The 17,360-nt window shown below is 38.4% G+C and overlaps 1 protein-coding gene across 4 annotated transcripts in view; it reads left to right on the forward strand.

The window, feature by feature from the left end:
• LOC147388379 (vacuolar protein sorting-associated protein, putative (DUF1162)) overlaps window positions 1-17,360 on the forward strand; it is a 91,074-nt gene that overhangs the window by 6,382 nt on the left and 67,332 nt on the right. For all 4 annotated transcript variants that reach the window (XM_086420414.1, XM_086420415.1, XM_086420416.1 and 1 more), the window contains 2 exons: window positions 3,100-3,161; window positions 5,383-5,590. In XM_086420414.1, the coding sequence (XP_086276540.1) occupies window positions 3,100-3,161; window positions 5,383-5,590 (270 nt within the window). The remainder of the gene's footprint in view (window positions 1-3,099; window positions 3,162-5,382; window positions 5,591-17,360) is intronic.

The raw sequence follows: 17,360 nt of genomic DNA on the forward strand, positions 1-17,360 counted from the left end.
AGAGTTGATAATAAAGTTTTTCAATTCCTTAAAGTCTACAATCAATGACCATCTGAATGGCCCACAATTTTTTCCAAGTCTGTAAGCATAAGCCCACGATCTGTACATATCCCTTGAACAGGTCCGGTTATGTAGATTCATGGCAATGCATTGGCAGCAAACCCAAGGTTCTCAACCGCTGGGCAAAGGTCCACAAATAGCTGAAACACAAGTGGTTGATGCGGGATGAACAGGTGATTAGCAGATGATGTGTGGTTATTTTATTTGTTTGTTCTTAATAGGTGAAAGAGGAAGGCTGGAAATAATGTGGATGGAGGCAGTAGGAAAAGATATTAAGACACATACCTTGACTGAAGATATGTTAAAGATAGTGTTGAATTGAGAAATAAATTCATGTGGATGCAATTAAATCTGGAAATTTAGACTAATTTGTGTGAAACTTCAAGAGAAGTTGAGTTGGAAGAGAAAACTCTCTGTTTTGAATCTATTTCATTCAACTAAAAACTGATTTACAACTACATTCGATGACTTATTTATAGGCAAAACAAAAACATGACAGCTCAAGTGAAATGACTACATTACCCTTACATGAACACTTAAAGTAACAAAAGAAAATTATAGAGAAACTAGCAATACTTACTAAATTCAACAACTAACTAACTAACTCCAACAACCAACTATTCCAGGTGATTACTAACCAAAATAACAAACAACCAACTAACTAACTAACTTCAACAACTAACTAACTAACTTGGACTGCATCATTCTCCCATCCTTAAAAGAACTTGACCACGAGTTAGGTGACATAATAAGGCAACAAATATTGTACATTAAACACATTAGATGTATTTAGATGCAGAGGAAGCTCACTATCATTGATGCACTCCAATATCTTGTAAGATCCCACTTTACGAGCTTTAAGTTTGGTGTATAAGCCACCCGACTGCCTATTTTTTCTTAAAACCACTCAAACCAAGTCGCCTACATTGTACACAACTCTCTTCTTGTGAAGACCGGCATTTTCTTTATATTTGTTGTTTGAACTCTCAATTTGGAATTTTATTTGTGCATGAAGATTCTTTATAAATGCTGCTATATCTTGCTCGTGGATTTCATGCATATTCTTCATTATTTCTTCCACATCTTTGCTTGCTTTACTCAAGTTTTGTAAAGGAACAAAATCTCGTTGATTTTTGAAAGTCCCAATGCAAAGTCCATGCCAACATTGACCCATAGAGGTTTAGGAATCGGTAATGGCTTGTAAAGTCTCATGTTTTGTGCTTGATCCCTTGAAACTTGACAAATTTGACATCTCTCAACATACCGTGTTACATCCCACCGCAATTTTGGCCAAAGGCATTTTACCTCTTAGTAAGGTCATTGCTTTATTTTTGCCCAAAGTGACCACCAAGTCCTCCATTATTAGGCTCCACCATAATATCTTGCCAAAGTGAGCAATCCAAAATACATAGTTGAGTTCCTTTGAAAAAAGATTCATCATTCAATACATAGTCACCACACACCCCAATCTTGCAATTCTCCACAATTGGGCCAAAGTAGGCATCCTCTCACACACATCCTTGAGGCCATCAAACCCAATAATTTCTGAAGCCAAGGTGTGCAAACACAATGCACATGTGGTGGAAATGTGCAATGTCATCATAGATAGTGGGAGTGGCCAAAACCTTGTGAATGACAAGACTTTCACCTTCATCCGGTTTGGTAATTCCAGCATACACATCATAGGCTTCTTCATTATAAATTGGTTCATTGTTGTTCTCCACTTTTTTCACCTTCATACGGTTCGATAATTTCATCAAACACATCATAGGTAGTAGAAAAGATATTGGTTCTCTACCAATCTTCTTCATTTTCATGCTTGGAAGTAAGAAGAGTCTTCTTCATCATGTGTGTTAGTCCCTTTTCTTCATCAAGATCTCCACCAATGTCCTCATTGGGAGGTTGATCATAGATGGGTAGCTCTTCATTTGGTTCCGATTCCACCATTTCGTTCAATAAAAGTACCTTTTTGTGAGGACCGTTTGCCTTCATACAGTCCGAAGACTTGTGTCCGGGCTTACTACATTTGTAGCACTTGAAGTTGCTGTCTTGGAACTCATTTCCAGTCCCAAATCGATTTGTATGAGACTGATTAGGGGTAGTAGGAACAGATTTTGCTTGTTGTCCAATCCTGACAACATCACTCTTACTCATACTCAACGATTTGCCAACCTTAGTATCAACTCTTAATGGTTGTCCGTTCCTAGAGTTGCTAAATTTGGGGGTCCTACTCAAAACCAATTGGCAATGAGTGGAGAGGCCCAGGAGCTTATAAGGAGGGAGACAAGGCAATTTGTGTCCGATGTGGGACTAAACTCAACATGCCCTCGCTCGTGTGGGCCGAAATTGGCCAAAGCATGTGGAGATATGAACTAGGTGACATGGAGGAGAGAAAGGCCCGCTCTAATACCATGATAAATTTGGGGGTCCGACTCAAAACCAATTGGCAATGAGTGGAGAGGCCCAGGAGCTTATAAGGAGGGAGACAAGGCAATTTGTGTCCGATGTGGGACTAAACTCAACAAGAGTTACCTTGGGATTGCTGTCCATATCTTAGTATACTCCTACTTTATTGTTTTTCCACTGTGACCCACAATCACATTTTATCCAAAATATCTGAATCCTATTTGAGGGGTTCAATGCTTGAGAATCAAAGGAAATCAGATCCATGCAGGCAAATTCCCTCCTTTGTTAGTAAATACATAAGCTCTGTACGCAGTTTACATAGGAATGGCTTTACCTGTACTTAGGCTGTAGTTGGTCTATTTGGGCCTATGCATATTTCACTCTTTGTAATGGGTTGTATAATTAGCTCGATAATTTTTTTTCCCGAAAATTTACTTGTAATTCTTTTAATTTTGCTTTTCGAAGAGTTTGGCCATGTAATAGACAATTATTATCCTCGTGTTTGGATGTGGCAATTTCTACTAGTTTAATGATGGTCTTTTCCTTTACTGGCATTTTAAGCTGTGATAGTTTCTTTACAATCTATCTTTCTTTGGATCTGTTGTAGTTTACTTTTGCTGAAATGCTTTCCAGGCACAGTTTGTATTTGGATTAAGATTTTCCAGTCTGACGATAATGAAGCAGAATCCTATTGGGTATTCTTATGACTTTTCTTTTTCAGCAATATTTGTAATTTAGATGAATTTGTGAAGTCTTTTCTCTTCTTTTGTGGTTAACTGGATATAAATACTTATTTGGCCTGATACTTCCTTGAAAAAGTTGCACCTAGGTAATTGGTGAGGAATGTCTTAGAATTTTTTCACTCAACGAAATTCTTTTCATGTCATGTCACTCCCCAAATCCGACTATACGTCGACTCGGCAACATGACTAAGGGATACTCGACCCCGCCCCAAACCTGAAACTTGAGCGTAAACCTCAATACTATGCGAGAGAGAGATCCACCAACACCTAAAATTTATTGGTTTAGATACCACGCCCTGAGACTCCTGTGATTTTCAAGGTATGGGTCCAGAGTTGAGGTAACTCAAAGACCTTTCTACCCAAAGAAATTTCAAATTACTTAGTGATTGAAAGAATTAATTATTTTACAAGCTAACAACTTGTAACATAAGAATTTTATCTAAAACGTAGGTGATACTATCATATAAAGATGTTCAGTGACATAAAATATTGTAGTGATAACAAAGAGTAGTACATTGGGTATAACAAAAGTAAGAAATCAAGTACATCCCTGATGTAGGATGATGAGGGGAGATAAGAAAATGGAATTTGATCTAGGAAAATAGGGGATTTATGAAAGTCTAGTTGGGGATTGGGTTAAGGGTTTTGGCGACAATTGCAAAACGTTTCCGGTTGAGGGTATTTGGATTAGGGGAGGGTTTAGGGTTTTTGGATTTTAGGCAAGTATGACCAAAAATGGAATTTGATTTTGGTAAGAAAATGGAATTTGATTTTGGTATGAAAAATGGGTATTTGGGTGTAGGGTAGATTTGGTTTAGGAGATTAATGAAGTAAGGGTTAAAGTAAGTGGGAAAGGATTAAAAGGTAAAACAAAATAGGGTTTGTAGGTTTCAAGAATAAAGAATCAAGAAAGGGATTTCAAGAATTAAGATTTCAAGAAAATCAAGAAAAAAAATAAAAATAAAATAAATATTAGAAAAAAAAAGAGATATTGGACTCACTCTAAAATGGCCTCACACCACACCATTAATGGGAATTATTAAAAGCATCAATCTCAATTTTATTCATCATTGAAGAAAATTACAGCAAGAAACAAGTACTTATAATGTTCTCTAAACTTAAATCTAATCTTAACTATTCAATTAAAAAAAAAAGATCCAATGGTTGTAATAAACTTAAAATAATTTAAATAAAACAAAAGCAGAAATACCATCTATGTCCTAATCCCGTAACTTTATTTCCCTTGAATTTTCAACCTTGAAAACTCATTAAAAAATCAATAGAAAGATACCAAATTGCCCCTAAACATTTATACTAACACCATAGGCTTATATAACATGAAAATAACCCCAAATACTCCATCCTAAACACTAAAATAAAGTTCTAAAACAGAAATCTATATAAAAAACTAAAATCTAATCTTTAAGATTTGATGTCTCCATCAATTCTCCTTGACTGGGAAGATTTCGACAGTGGGGAAATAATTGTAGTAATGCTCATCATCGGTTGCGTTCCATATTAATAATAGTTGGCTTTTGAAGTTAATATGGATATGCATGAAATCTTCTTGTGCATCGAGTCTTTCATTCATTTATGATTTACATCTTATAAACCGTGTGTAAGTCTCTTTTATGAGGATTTTGCTTTCAGAGGGGATATTATTTTGGGTGGAATGATGATTAGTTGCTATTTCTTATTTATTGCTTTGCTTTTAGGTTGGTTCCTTTGACCTTGTTTTGTAGTTTTTCTTGATTAAGTTAGTTAGTGCATCTCCATGTTTTTTTTAAAGATTTTTTTATTCTTCTTTTTTCAAATTCCCCCCCTTTTCTCATGTCTCAGTGTATCTTTGCTTAATGCCCTAAAGTAGTTGGGTAAGATGCCATTCTTCTTCTTGAGTTTTTCAATGAAAGTAAAAGCCATTTCAATTTCCATCCCATCCTTAATCTTACATTGTTCTCATGATTTATCAATTGAATGTTATGAATATGTATATACCTATAAATTGGATTGGTGTATATGTCATTTCTCCTCATTTGCATGCTTTCATCGCGTTATTATGAATTGAGCCTTTCAAGAATACAATAAAATTATTTTAAGTTTATTGGGGTTGAATATGTTATTTATTTGTAGAATATTTTTGGAATATAGCTTTTAACTTCTTCAATTATGTCAGGTCGTCTAATGGGAAATTCAGAGGTGGTCAAGTAAACAAGATTGTGGAAATTTCACATTTGGGAATTTATTGCAACACATATCGAGGAACTATGCATTTGATGGGTATTGAAAATGTAGATGATTCCCAATCGTGTAGTGATGCAAGACTCGAAAGTGATATATTTGATTATATACTAGCCCCATTTGATGTAGCCATATCTCTTGTGGTATGCAAATCTGACAAAAATCTCTTTCCTTTATGATTATATTTTTATTTTGATCACGTTGATAAACATGTTGATGTGGCATTTATATAATAGGTAGTTATAAAAAAATAAAATAAATTCTATAATATGTGAGTTAGTTGTTTTTGGTCATTTTTATTTGTATATGTGCTTAGTCAAGTATAAAAAATCTCATTCCATTTTGATGTTTTGGTCAATGGGAATATTAAGGCAAAACCAGAACATTTGAGACATAGAAGTATTAAAAATGTTTTGAAACATTGCAAGACATTCATTTTTTTCTTTGACAAATTGCTTTTTATGCATACATTGTAGGACCTAGTCACTGCGTGGTACAACACTACTGGTCACAACTACAGCAAATTCTCTGATGGTTCGCATATTGAATCAATAAAATATGAAAATGTCAGCTTCAACCTTTCAATTCAACAATTTCCTAAATTCACGATTGATGAAAATTAATGAATAATCCATTGTTTATCACTTCATTGATTGTCGTTTTCGATAATGCAGTCATCCTGTCCTCCATCCTCGCTCCATTAAGAACATCTTTGTCATTGTCTCTTTCTACCGCATTCAGTAAAACTTAAGGTCATCTACCATCCATTGTATAATATTGATGATGAACCATGTACCAATCAGCCTATCAACCCTTCAAAATCATGTACAAATCAATGCATGTCTTTCTTTTTGTGCCAATACAATTTTAAATTCTTGTGCTTAGGGTATGATCCATAAAGAGGAAAATGATAATTGCTTTTGTGGAATTTCCGATTTGAGGTTTCTTCTTCATTTTTTTTTAATGTTGTGATTTTAGTCATGATATTTTTTGAATGTCGTCAGCTAAAGTTTCAGATGTTCTTGTATTCTATCTTGAATTTAATTTTTCGGTATTCATTTGTTTGTTTTAGTACATGGTCTTGAATTTTTTTACTTCAGATAATTACATGCCCAATTATACCAATTCTATTAAAACAAGTATTTTATATACTTATTCTTATTCTATTAAAACGTATTCTTATTCATACATTTTATATACTTATTAAAAAAAAAATTCATGCATTTTTATATGTATCCGAATTTCAAACTTGTTTTTCAAATGTGAATCTGAATTATACTCGAACTATTTCAATATCATGTTTGTGCCATTTTCCCATGTTTTCAATGAATTGTTTATAGATTTTTTGAATGTTGAACCTGAATTAGAGCCAGACAGTCTTCGTATTGAATTTTTCCATACTCAGAATTGCTAATTGTGATCATGGCCATGGTTGATTTAGGGGTGCGTGCAACGCTGTTGGACCATGACAGGGTAGGACCTTTTTTAGTCCAGCCAAGTCACTGCTCGGCACACCTAGCCTCATCATGGTTTGTGCACGACTTATTTGTGTCTTGTGGCCAATGTATGAGTTAAAATTAAGAGAACTATAAAAAATATTCATTACTAAGCCCTAATTAGGCTTTAAGGGAATTACAAGATCTAATAAGTGAGAAGACTAAAAATGACAAAAGATCTGTACAACTAATAAAAAAAAGTTATTTAACACTCCCCATCAAGTTGGTGCGTGGATGTCGGCAATGCCCAACTTGGACAGGACACCTTCAAAGGCGGCTTTGCTGATACCTTTAGTAAGAGTATCAGCAAGTTGCTGAGATGTAGGAACAAAGGGAGTACATATTTGCCCAGAAACAATTTTCTCTCTAATGAAATGTCGGTCAACCTCAATATGCTTCGTTCTGTCATGTTGAACCGGATTTACCGTTATGTTAATAGTTGACTTATTGTCACAATATAGTGAAAAATGGGCTGTCACTAGAAGACATAAATCAGCTAGCAAAGTCTTGAGCCACAACGCACACATTCCAAGTGCCATAGCTCGGTATTCTGACTTAGCACTGGACCAAGAAACCACATCCTGCTTCTTACTGCGCCAAGTTACCAAGTTGCCACCAACCTTAGTTAAATACCTAGAAGTAGACTGTCTATCAATCACTGAACCCGCATAATCTGTATCTGTCCATGCCTCAATGCGAAGATGACCATGATTACTGAACATAATACCTTGACCGGGACATCCCTTAAGATATTTAAGAATACGATAGACAACAGTAAGATGAGATGTTCGAGGCGAGTGCATAAACTGACTTACAACACTAATAGCATAGGCAATGTCAGGGCGAGTCATAGACAAGTAGATCAATTTTTCCTCAAGACGTTGATACTAACCAATATCTTCCAAACACTCCCCCTAAGAATCAGTCAACCTGTGATTTTGCTCAATAGGAGTATCAGCGGGACGAGAACCAAGCTGATCAGAGTCGCTGAGTAAATCAAGAATATATTTATGCTGAGAAACAAATATACCGGATTGAGACCGCGCAACCTCAATACCTAGAAAATAGCAAAGATGCCTAAGGTCCTTAATCTCAAATTGACGTCCTAAGTAAGTTTTAAGCTCGGCAATGCCAGCATCATCATCTCCAGTAAGAACAAAATCATCCACATAAACAATCAGAGCTACAATTTTTCCCTGGGAGTGATGCAAGAAGAGAATGTGATCAGTAGAACTCTGATGGAAACCAAACTGATGCATGGCTTTAGTAAAACGTTCAGACCATGCGCGAGGAGACTGTTTTAAACCATAAAGAGAACGACGAAGAAGACAGACATGTGTAGGAGAAGTAGATGTGAGGAACCCAGGAGGTTGGACCATATAGACTTCTTGTTGAAGATCACCATTGAGAAATGCATTCTTGATATCTAACTGAAAAAGAGGCCACCCTCTGATAGCTGCAACAGAAAAAAGAACACGAATGGTGGTCATCTTGGCAACCGGAGCAAATGTCTCCTAGTAATCTAGCTCATAAGTCTGAGCATAACCCTTGGCCACCAGACGGGCCTTATAACGAGCAATTGAGCCATTCAGATTATGCTTAAGAGTGAAAATCGAACAACATCCTACAGCCTTCCTATTGGGTGGAAAAAGGTACAAGTTCCCAAGTCTAAGTTTTTTCAAGAGCATTCAACTCATCAATCATAACTGCTCGTCACTCAGGATGGGTAATAGCATCTGCAATAGTAGTAGGAAGAGAAACAGCAGAAACAGAGGCAAGAAAATTCTGATAGGAGGGTGAGAGGGTAGAATCAGATATATAATTATAAATGGGAAAAGTACAAGTATGCTTTCCCCCACGAGTGGCAATAGGAAGATCATCACAGGGAATAGATGGAGGCAGAGCTGTAGGCGAGCTGGTCAGACATAGGAGGGATGGTAGTATCACGTGGATGCCGAGAGTAAACCTGCAATGGAAGAGGGGACGAACTGACAGGGGGTGGAGAAGGAGGAACATGCATGGGAAGGGGATTAAAGAAGGGAAGGGATCATCAGGTGAATCTAGAGGAAACCATGTAGATTGAATGCAAACGGACCCACTATAGTAAGGAGTATGCTCAAAAAAGGAAACATCTCGAGAAATGAAATGTCGTCGAGAAGGAGGATGGTAACAATGGTATCATTTCTGAATAGAGGAATAACCTAGAAAAATACATTTTACGGCTTTAGGGTCAAGTTTAGTATGAGTTTGGTCAATAATTTGAACAAAGCAGACACACACAAAAAATGCGGAAGAAGTGGAAACACGGGACGATCTGGAGAGAGCTTAGAGAGGGGTGTGGCAAACTGAAGAATACTGGAGGGGATCCGATTAATTAGGTAAACAGTAGTAAGAACTGCATCGGCCCAATAGGATTGGGGCATGTTTATGCCAATAGAAATGACACGGGCTAATTCTAGAATATGGCGATTTTTTCGTTCTGATCGACCGTTCTACTGAGGGGTCTTCACATTGGACATTTGGTGCTCAATGCCAGACTTTAAACAAAGTTTCAAGACCTCATTATAGGTGTACTCAGTACCATGATCAGAACGGAAGGTCTTGATGGTACGATCAAATTGGGTGTGAACCATAGCAATAAATTGCTTGAAGATCTCATAAACCTCACACTTGTGTTTCATAAAATAAACCCAAGTCGTACGACTGTGGTCATCGATGAATAAGATAAAATAGCAAAAACCAATAGGATAAGAAGAACATAGCAGGTGTAGTAGTATTCATACTAATAGGATAAGAAGAACGCACACGTTTAGCTAATTGACAAGTTTCATAAGAAAAATCAAGCAAATTGTTATTATTAAATAAAGTAGGGAATATGTGTTTCAAATAACCAAAGGAAATATGACCTAAGCGTAAATGCCAACGCATTACAAGAGCCTTATTAGACTGATTACTACTACTACTAAGCTGAAGAGCAGAATGGGTGTTAGGTGAATCAGGAACGTCCAAGAGATACAATCCATTCACTTCACGTCTAGTGCCAATCGTCTTCTTTGATTCCAGATCTTGAAAGACACAATGAGAGGGATAAAATGTTACACTACAGTTCAAATTTTCGGTAAGACTACTAACAAAGACAAGGTTAGTAGTAAGTTGAGGAACATGTAGTGTGTTAGTTAAGGATAAAGAAGATGTAACGCGTAAATGACCTTGACCAGCTATGGATGACAAAGAACCATCAGCCAGGCGAACCTTGCGATGACCAGAACAAATACTATAGGTTTTAAATAGGGAGGACGTACCGATCATGTTATCTGAGGCACCAAAATCAATGATCCATGGTGAGGAAGTGATGGAAACACTGTGTGCAGATGCAAAGGTACCTGAGTGAGTGAAGGTAGAAACCGGCTGAGATGAGGTCTCCATCTGATTGAAAAATTTCCTGAACTTGTCAAGCTCAGCCTGGGATAGAGATACTGAGTCTGAAGAGGATGTAGTAGGTAAAAGAGGTGCTGAATCAGTAGTCGGTTGAGAGACTACATGAGCTGAAGATTGTTGAGATTGGTGACGCTGCTGATTAGGACAACCATGAAGTGCATAACAACGAGCCTTCACGTGACTCAACTTCCCACAATGATTACACTTATGTCGCTGACGGGTAGGCAGAGACCCACTAGGAAGTTGTGGAGAAGGTAGGCGAGCAAACATGGCAAAGGTGTCTCTTGAAGAATGTGGTAGAATAGCTGCGCGATGACTTTTATCAGTTAAGACATAAGAATACGCAGTCTGTAGGGATGGAAAGGGATCCATACCCAATAAATGAACTCTCGCATACTCAAACTCCTCTCATAGACCGGTTAGAAACTGAAAAACTCGATTCTTTTTCAGAATCGACGCATATAATGTCTCATATAGAGGATTCTTCCAAGCGTAGGACGAGGAATATAAGGTCAACTCTTCCCACCGAGCACGTAGTTGTGATATATAAGTGGTAACTGAAGAATCACCTTGTGAAAGACGAGAAATCTCATGCTCTAAGTTAAAGATCCGAACGTTGTTTTAACATTGCGAGTAAATGCTCTTTGCAGAGTCCTATATCTGTTTTGCTGTTGATGAGAACATAAACCCAGTTGCAATGTGTAGTTGCATAGACGTAACCAACCAAGAACGAACCATATAATCATCAGCAAACCAGTGCGAGTAAGAAGTGTCGGTGTGTGCATGTTGTTTGTCCGCTCCCGTGAGGTATTCGATTTTTCCTTTTCCACCAATGAATATTTCAACCGATCATGTCCAAAGAAGATAATTAGGGTCATCTAATTTCACAGTGGTAATCTGAATTCCTGGAAAGTCAGTTGAGTGAGAAGGAAAACCACTTGAGCCATTACTATTACTGGTGATCGAGGAAGAGGACGTCTTAGAGGCCATTTAAAAAAAAAAATTTCTACGCATTTTGGTTTGAAGAGAACTCAAAGAGGACGAGAAGATGGCTCTCAACAGCACCCTTGCTGTGAGTACAACCCTCCAAACAGATCCAAGAAGCACCCTGTGCTGATTGCAGGTAGTAGACGAGCTTCCAAACAGATCCAGTGCTGGTTGTATGCCTCAGACGATAATCCTGCAGTGGTTACAGGTTCCAAAACAGCCTCTGTGCTGATTGCCGACCTCAGACGAGTCTTCAAACAACCTCTATGCTGATCGTAGGCTGCAGATGATATCTTTGCAGTGGTCGCAGGCTTCAAAACACCAACCTATGGCTAATCGTAGGCTTCATACGATGGTTCTGCTGTGATTGATGACTCCAAACACCACCCTTTGGTGATCGCAGACCCCAAACGATGATCGCAAACCCCAGTCTTAACTCCAAATACCAACCTTTAGTAATCGCAGACCACAGACGATGATTACTGACCCTAGACGATGCACATACTGTGTTTGTGAGTTCGAAACAGCAACTTTGCTGTGTTCGTGGGTTCCAAACGATGTAAACAACAACTCTGTTGTGATCGTGAGTTCCAAAACAATCTAGAAACTATTGCCGTAAGCCTCTAGAGCCATCAGTTGGCCTAAGAATAGCAACCCTGCTGTTACCGTAAAGTTTCAATGAGTTTTAACGACCCTAACGCATGTTGTGATTAGGGATGGAGTAAAACAACCCCCGTAGGGAGTGATTATTTGCACTGAACTGAAAGGTTGTGAGGTAGATTTACGAGAGGGGTTGTGCGATGGGATTGTAGCAAGGAGGATGGAGAGGAGATGGAACTTGGCTCTGATACCAAGTTAAAATTAAGAGAACTATCAAAAGTATTCATTACTAAGCCCTAATTAGGCTTTAAGGGAATTATATGATCTAATAAGTGAAAAGACTAAAAAGGACAAAAGATCTGTAGAACTAATAAAAAAAAGTTATTTAACAGTATGTCTGACTGGGTGTCACACTCTTATAGGTCCAATAGTGGAGGGACTGTGTGACGCACTAGATAGCCCAACTAACAAAAGCCTTGAGTACCTTACACGGGACAATGCCTTGGTTCTTTGAACAACATATACGAATGTTAATTGTGTCGAGGGCTCCATATGCACAATTATATTTTGGGGCCCTAATCCAGGTGTCTCGAGGCAATACAAGGGTTGCATGATGCATAGGGGACGTATGACATGGTCAACGCCCCATATTGAGTCTGTTTCCAGTGTACCAACGGACGACACCCATACAATGTTACAATGCCATGTGACACGTCACTACTCGACCATTTCGTATCGAGCAACCTATACCTAGGCATACCTGTCCCATATGGTTTGGGATAACCAATGTTGACCATCTAAGGGAAGGCATGTCCTTGACCTGCACTAGTTGCATATCGGAGGCATAATTCACACATGTGCTAGACCTCATGGCCCATAAGATTGTCTTACTGTCAATTCCTGTCTGACACCTTCCCAGGGCATTCCGAAGCTCCCACGAGAACTTTGGATGACCCCCTTCAGAATTTTCTTGAGTCCGCCCTGGGTGAATCTAGGATGTGCTCATGAGATGGCCTTGGTGCCTTGGGGTTGGGGTTGGGGCCCACCCTTCCTTAAAGAGGATATTAAGTCTTTTTAAAGTTTTTAGAAGGGAACTTCAAAACTGGAGGCCAATTATACTAGGTCTTTAGTTTGTTCTCAAAGGTCCGATTGACTATCCATTATTTGCATTGGACTTGTGTCAACATTGGTTCCGTAGATGCATTCTCGAATATAGTTGTCTTGCTGGATGAAATCATGAAACCCACTTTTACAGGCTATGTAGGCCCCCACCATTGAATCTTTTTTTGCTTTGGTTTTGTTGGGACGAGCTGAAGTCGTGGTCTTGTATAAAATGATAAAACAACCATGATACTGTCCCACTCAACTTGGTGAGGTCCATGTCGAAACTGATTCCGATATCATGCCAACTTCATGCACGTGCCTCATTTGATCATATGCCACCTTCTGATTGCCTTCACAATATTGCCTACCCAAACTCCGCAGTTTGTCACAGAATCAGCTTGGACATGCATACGCTTTACTTGGCTTGCACATTAAACTTGGGAATGAAACAATGGACTACACCAAAAGGGTCCTTTCTTGAACTTTTCTTTTCTTGGCGTTACACATGCTCTCTTTTTGTCTTGTTTTTCTTTCTTAGTATTTGCTCTCTCGCATTTGTATGATTTTTCCCCTTTCACCAAGGCTATTTAGTTCTGTTTCTTTTGTTTGCATCATGCAATCCATGACACCAACTCCATTGCATCCCATAGTTGAATTTCTCATCGATGGTCTAACCAAGAACTCATATTTTTCTTGAGCACTGGGTGAAATGAGCGAGCTACATGGAATTTCTCCCCACTTGAGTGTAATTCTGACGCAATCTGCCCCATTTTCTTGAGGACGTACAAGGTTCCTCCTCCCTTAGTTGAAGCAATGTACACGGTTGTTATCACATGCCTTGTAGGGTGGTTACCCTTAGGCTTAGGGAAACTTTGCAAGATGCAGCTCCTTTCACGTATCGAAATGGAGATCCCGTGATCCACATCCACCTGGGACCACAATCTTGGTGCCCCACATTTGGGAGCACCAAGGGCATCTATCACAATAGACAACTTGCAAGATTACATAATTCCTCGACCTATACCTCAACTACACTTAGGCCTTTGAAATTGGCGAGTTAGGATGAAGCCAGTTTATTGAGAATGTCTCATCCCAAACCCATGATTCTGACTTTTGTAGGCTTGTTACATTGACTTGAGTTCCAGTAGAGGTGTCTCACACCAAGTCTCCAATGGTCATCATCATTTTGTTGAACCTGTCATTTAGGTCCATCTACGTTTCGCGACCCCAACTCCTGGTTCTCATTTGAACAGCCCACCAAATGTCCAGCAACCATTATCGTTTCACTGAACCCATCATTCGAGGCCCAACTACATTTCGCAATCTTGATTCCTAGTTCTCATTTATAGCTGCCCACATACATGAGCATCCGCAGACACTACTGCATCCAACAATCTTCTGTTGCTAGGAATTGCGTTCACTTTGTTGACTCCTGACATGCCTTCATAGAAGTCTTGTCCTTTGCCATTCCCTAGTGCACCTTCGAAAAAGTCTTCACTTGTACCTCTGCAGGTCCTTTGACATCTTATATCCCCTGCTTTCAATAAGAGTGCACTGATGTATTACTGCTGTAAGTAGCAGCTTGAAACTTTTTTTTTTTTGATCGATAAAGATAAATTTATTAAAAAGAAAATGAGGGGGTCGAGGTGACCAACCCAGAACAAAGGAGACCAACAAGATAAAAAAAAATGACATAGCAAAAGAAGGAAAGAAAACAACAAAGCACGAACAACAAGTTACTCTCTCAGCAACGAACAAACCCTATTCCACTGCACAACAAAGTCTTTAAAGAAGACCCCCTTGAACTTTTTATAAAGTTTACTCCAAGAGTACATGAGCTCCAAAATAAAAAGATCTAATCTTTCCATCGTAGAAATTTTTCCTTCAAAGATGCAGCGATTGCGTTATTTCCAGATGTCCCAACAAATTGCAAATGGAGTCAAGAACCAACGAATCCATTTAGAAGACAAGAAAGAACCTCCCCACACCAATCAAGATTTCAAAGCCGATTTGACTAAGCAAGGAAAACAACCCGCTATCCCGAACAAAGATAAGAAGTGCGACCATATGTGAGGAGCCACCTAGCAATGAATGAATAAGTAATCCACTGTTTCTTCTTGGGATCTACACATATAACACTGATTTGGAGAGATGAAGCTTCTTCTGATTAACTGGTCCAAAGTCACTAGTCTCCTTAAAGTCGCCAACCAAAGGAAAATCGATATCTTAGGAGGAATTTTACCACCCCAGAGGAATGAGTGAGGGAAGACCGATGTACTATTTGGGGCAAGACCAACATACAGAGATTTAACCGTGAACTTTCCATCATGAGTGCCTCCCCACAGTTTCTTATCTTCCAAAGAATTCTGCACATAGTTATTTTCCACCATAAAAATTAACCTCCCTAGCGTATACACCTTCCAGTTGTGGAAAGTTCTTCTAAACTCAAAGTCCCAATTCAACGTGTCATTAATAGAACTCTTGAAAGCATAAATAACTTGATTCTTTTTCAAAGATAATTCAAATAGGTTCCAAGTCAACAGTAGAACTTTGAGTATCGACACAATCCGAAGCCAATTGTCTCGTTTTAGCTTGAGCCAGGAATGCCTTGAGCTAGCCTTAGGTTGAGCAAGGATGTGCCATGAGATGGCATTGGTGGCCATGAGGAGAGGTGTACAAGCACTCCTCCTTAAAAAGGATGATAAGTCTTTTGGAGAATTTCAGAAGAGAACATCAAAACAGAAGGCCAATCATACTGGGCATTTATTTCATTCACAAAGCTTCGATTGACGAGCTGCCAGTTGCGGTCACTGCCTAGCCGTGTGGGACCCACTTTTGTAGGCTAGGTCAACCACTGAATCTGCTTATTTTGGCCTTGTTGGGCTGTGCTAATGTCATGTATAACACATTGAAACGAATTCGATATTTGGGCATGTTTTTTTCATGGTATAGGCATGGGTAGTGCACAATCTTGTGGGTTTTTTCTAACAAACAAGAGTGATGGAATGAATTTTGATTGTACCATTTATATTGGTATGTATTGCAAGCCAAACAGATACAATCTGAAACATATTGAAACCTAAACCTATTTAGAATGAACTAATTGTTTTTTCCAATAGCTCAATACCAGGAGGTCTCGGTTGAAACATCCTGAAGCAAAACAACATTTTGAAACATTTAATCAATTTCACTTTTTTGTTTTTGTTATTGGTTGCATGGCTCATGAATATATTGTATGAGAATTGAGTTTTTACAAATTCGTTTTTATAATCCATGAAATATTAAGCTTATGTTGTACAGTAATTATGCCGTGCTTGAAAGCTACCATGTTAATCTTGTTTTCTTCTTATTTTTCTCTTATTTTTTTTATCAATAAAGATAATTTTATTAAGAGAAGGAAAACGAGAGGGGTCGAGATGACCAACCTAAATTAAAGAAAAGAAACAAGATAAAAGAAAGGCAAACAACAACGAAAAACAAACAAAAGACTCTCACGACAACGAACAAACCCTATCCCATCTCATAACAAAATCTTCAAAGAAGGCCCCCTTAAAATCCTTCTAAAGTTTACTCCAAGAAAACATGAGCTTCAAAATAGAATGAACTAATCCTTCCATCATAGCCTCTTTCCCCTAAAAAATGCATTGATTGCGATGTTTCCAAATTCCCCATTAAATGGCGAAAGGAACCAAGAACAAAAGAATCCGTTTGGAAGACGAGAAAGATCTTCCCATGACAGTCAAGACTCCAGAGTGATTTAACTGATCTGGAAAAACAACCCGCGATACCAAACAAAGATAAAAAGTGTGACCAAATGTGGTGAGCCACCCGACAATGAATAAGTAAGTCGTCCACCGTTTCCGCCTGAGATCTGCACATACAACACTGATTTGACAAAATAGAGTCCCTTTTAATCAACTGGTCCATAGTAGCAAGTTTTCCTAAAGTCCCCATCCAAATAAAAGTTGAAATCTTTGGAGGAATCTTACCACCCCAAACAAATGAGTAAGGAAAAGACGTTACTGTACTAGGAGCAATACCCTCATACATAGACTTCACTGTAAATTTCCCATCCCTAGTACTTTCCCACACTCTCTAATCTTCCGAGGAGCTCTCCATGCTACTGTTTTCCAACAAAAAAGTTAACGTCCCAAGATTATCCACCTCTCAATCATTAAAAGATCTTCTAAACCTAAAATCCCAATTAGTCACCCCATTATCAAAACTTTTGAAACACGAGATAATTTAATTCTTTTTCAGCGACAAAGCAAAAAGATCCAGGAAGAGG

This window comes from Akebia trifoliata, chromosome 13 (genome assembly GCF_017979445.1).
Source record: "Akebia trifoliata isolate Shusen 1 chromosome 13, ASM1797944v1, whole genome shotgun sequence".
Lineage (NCBI taxonomy): Eukaryota > Viridiplantae > Streptophyta > Magnoliopsida > Ranunculales > Lardizabalaceae > Akebia > Akebia trifoliata.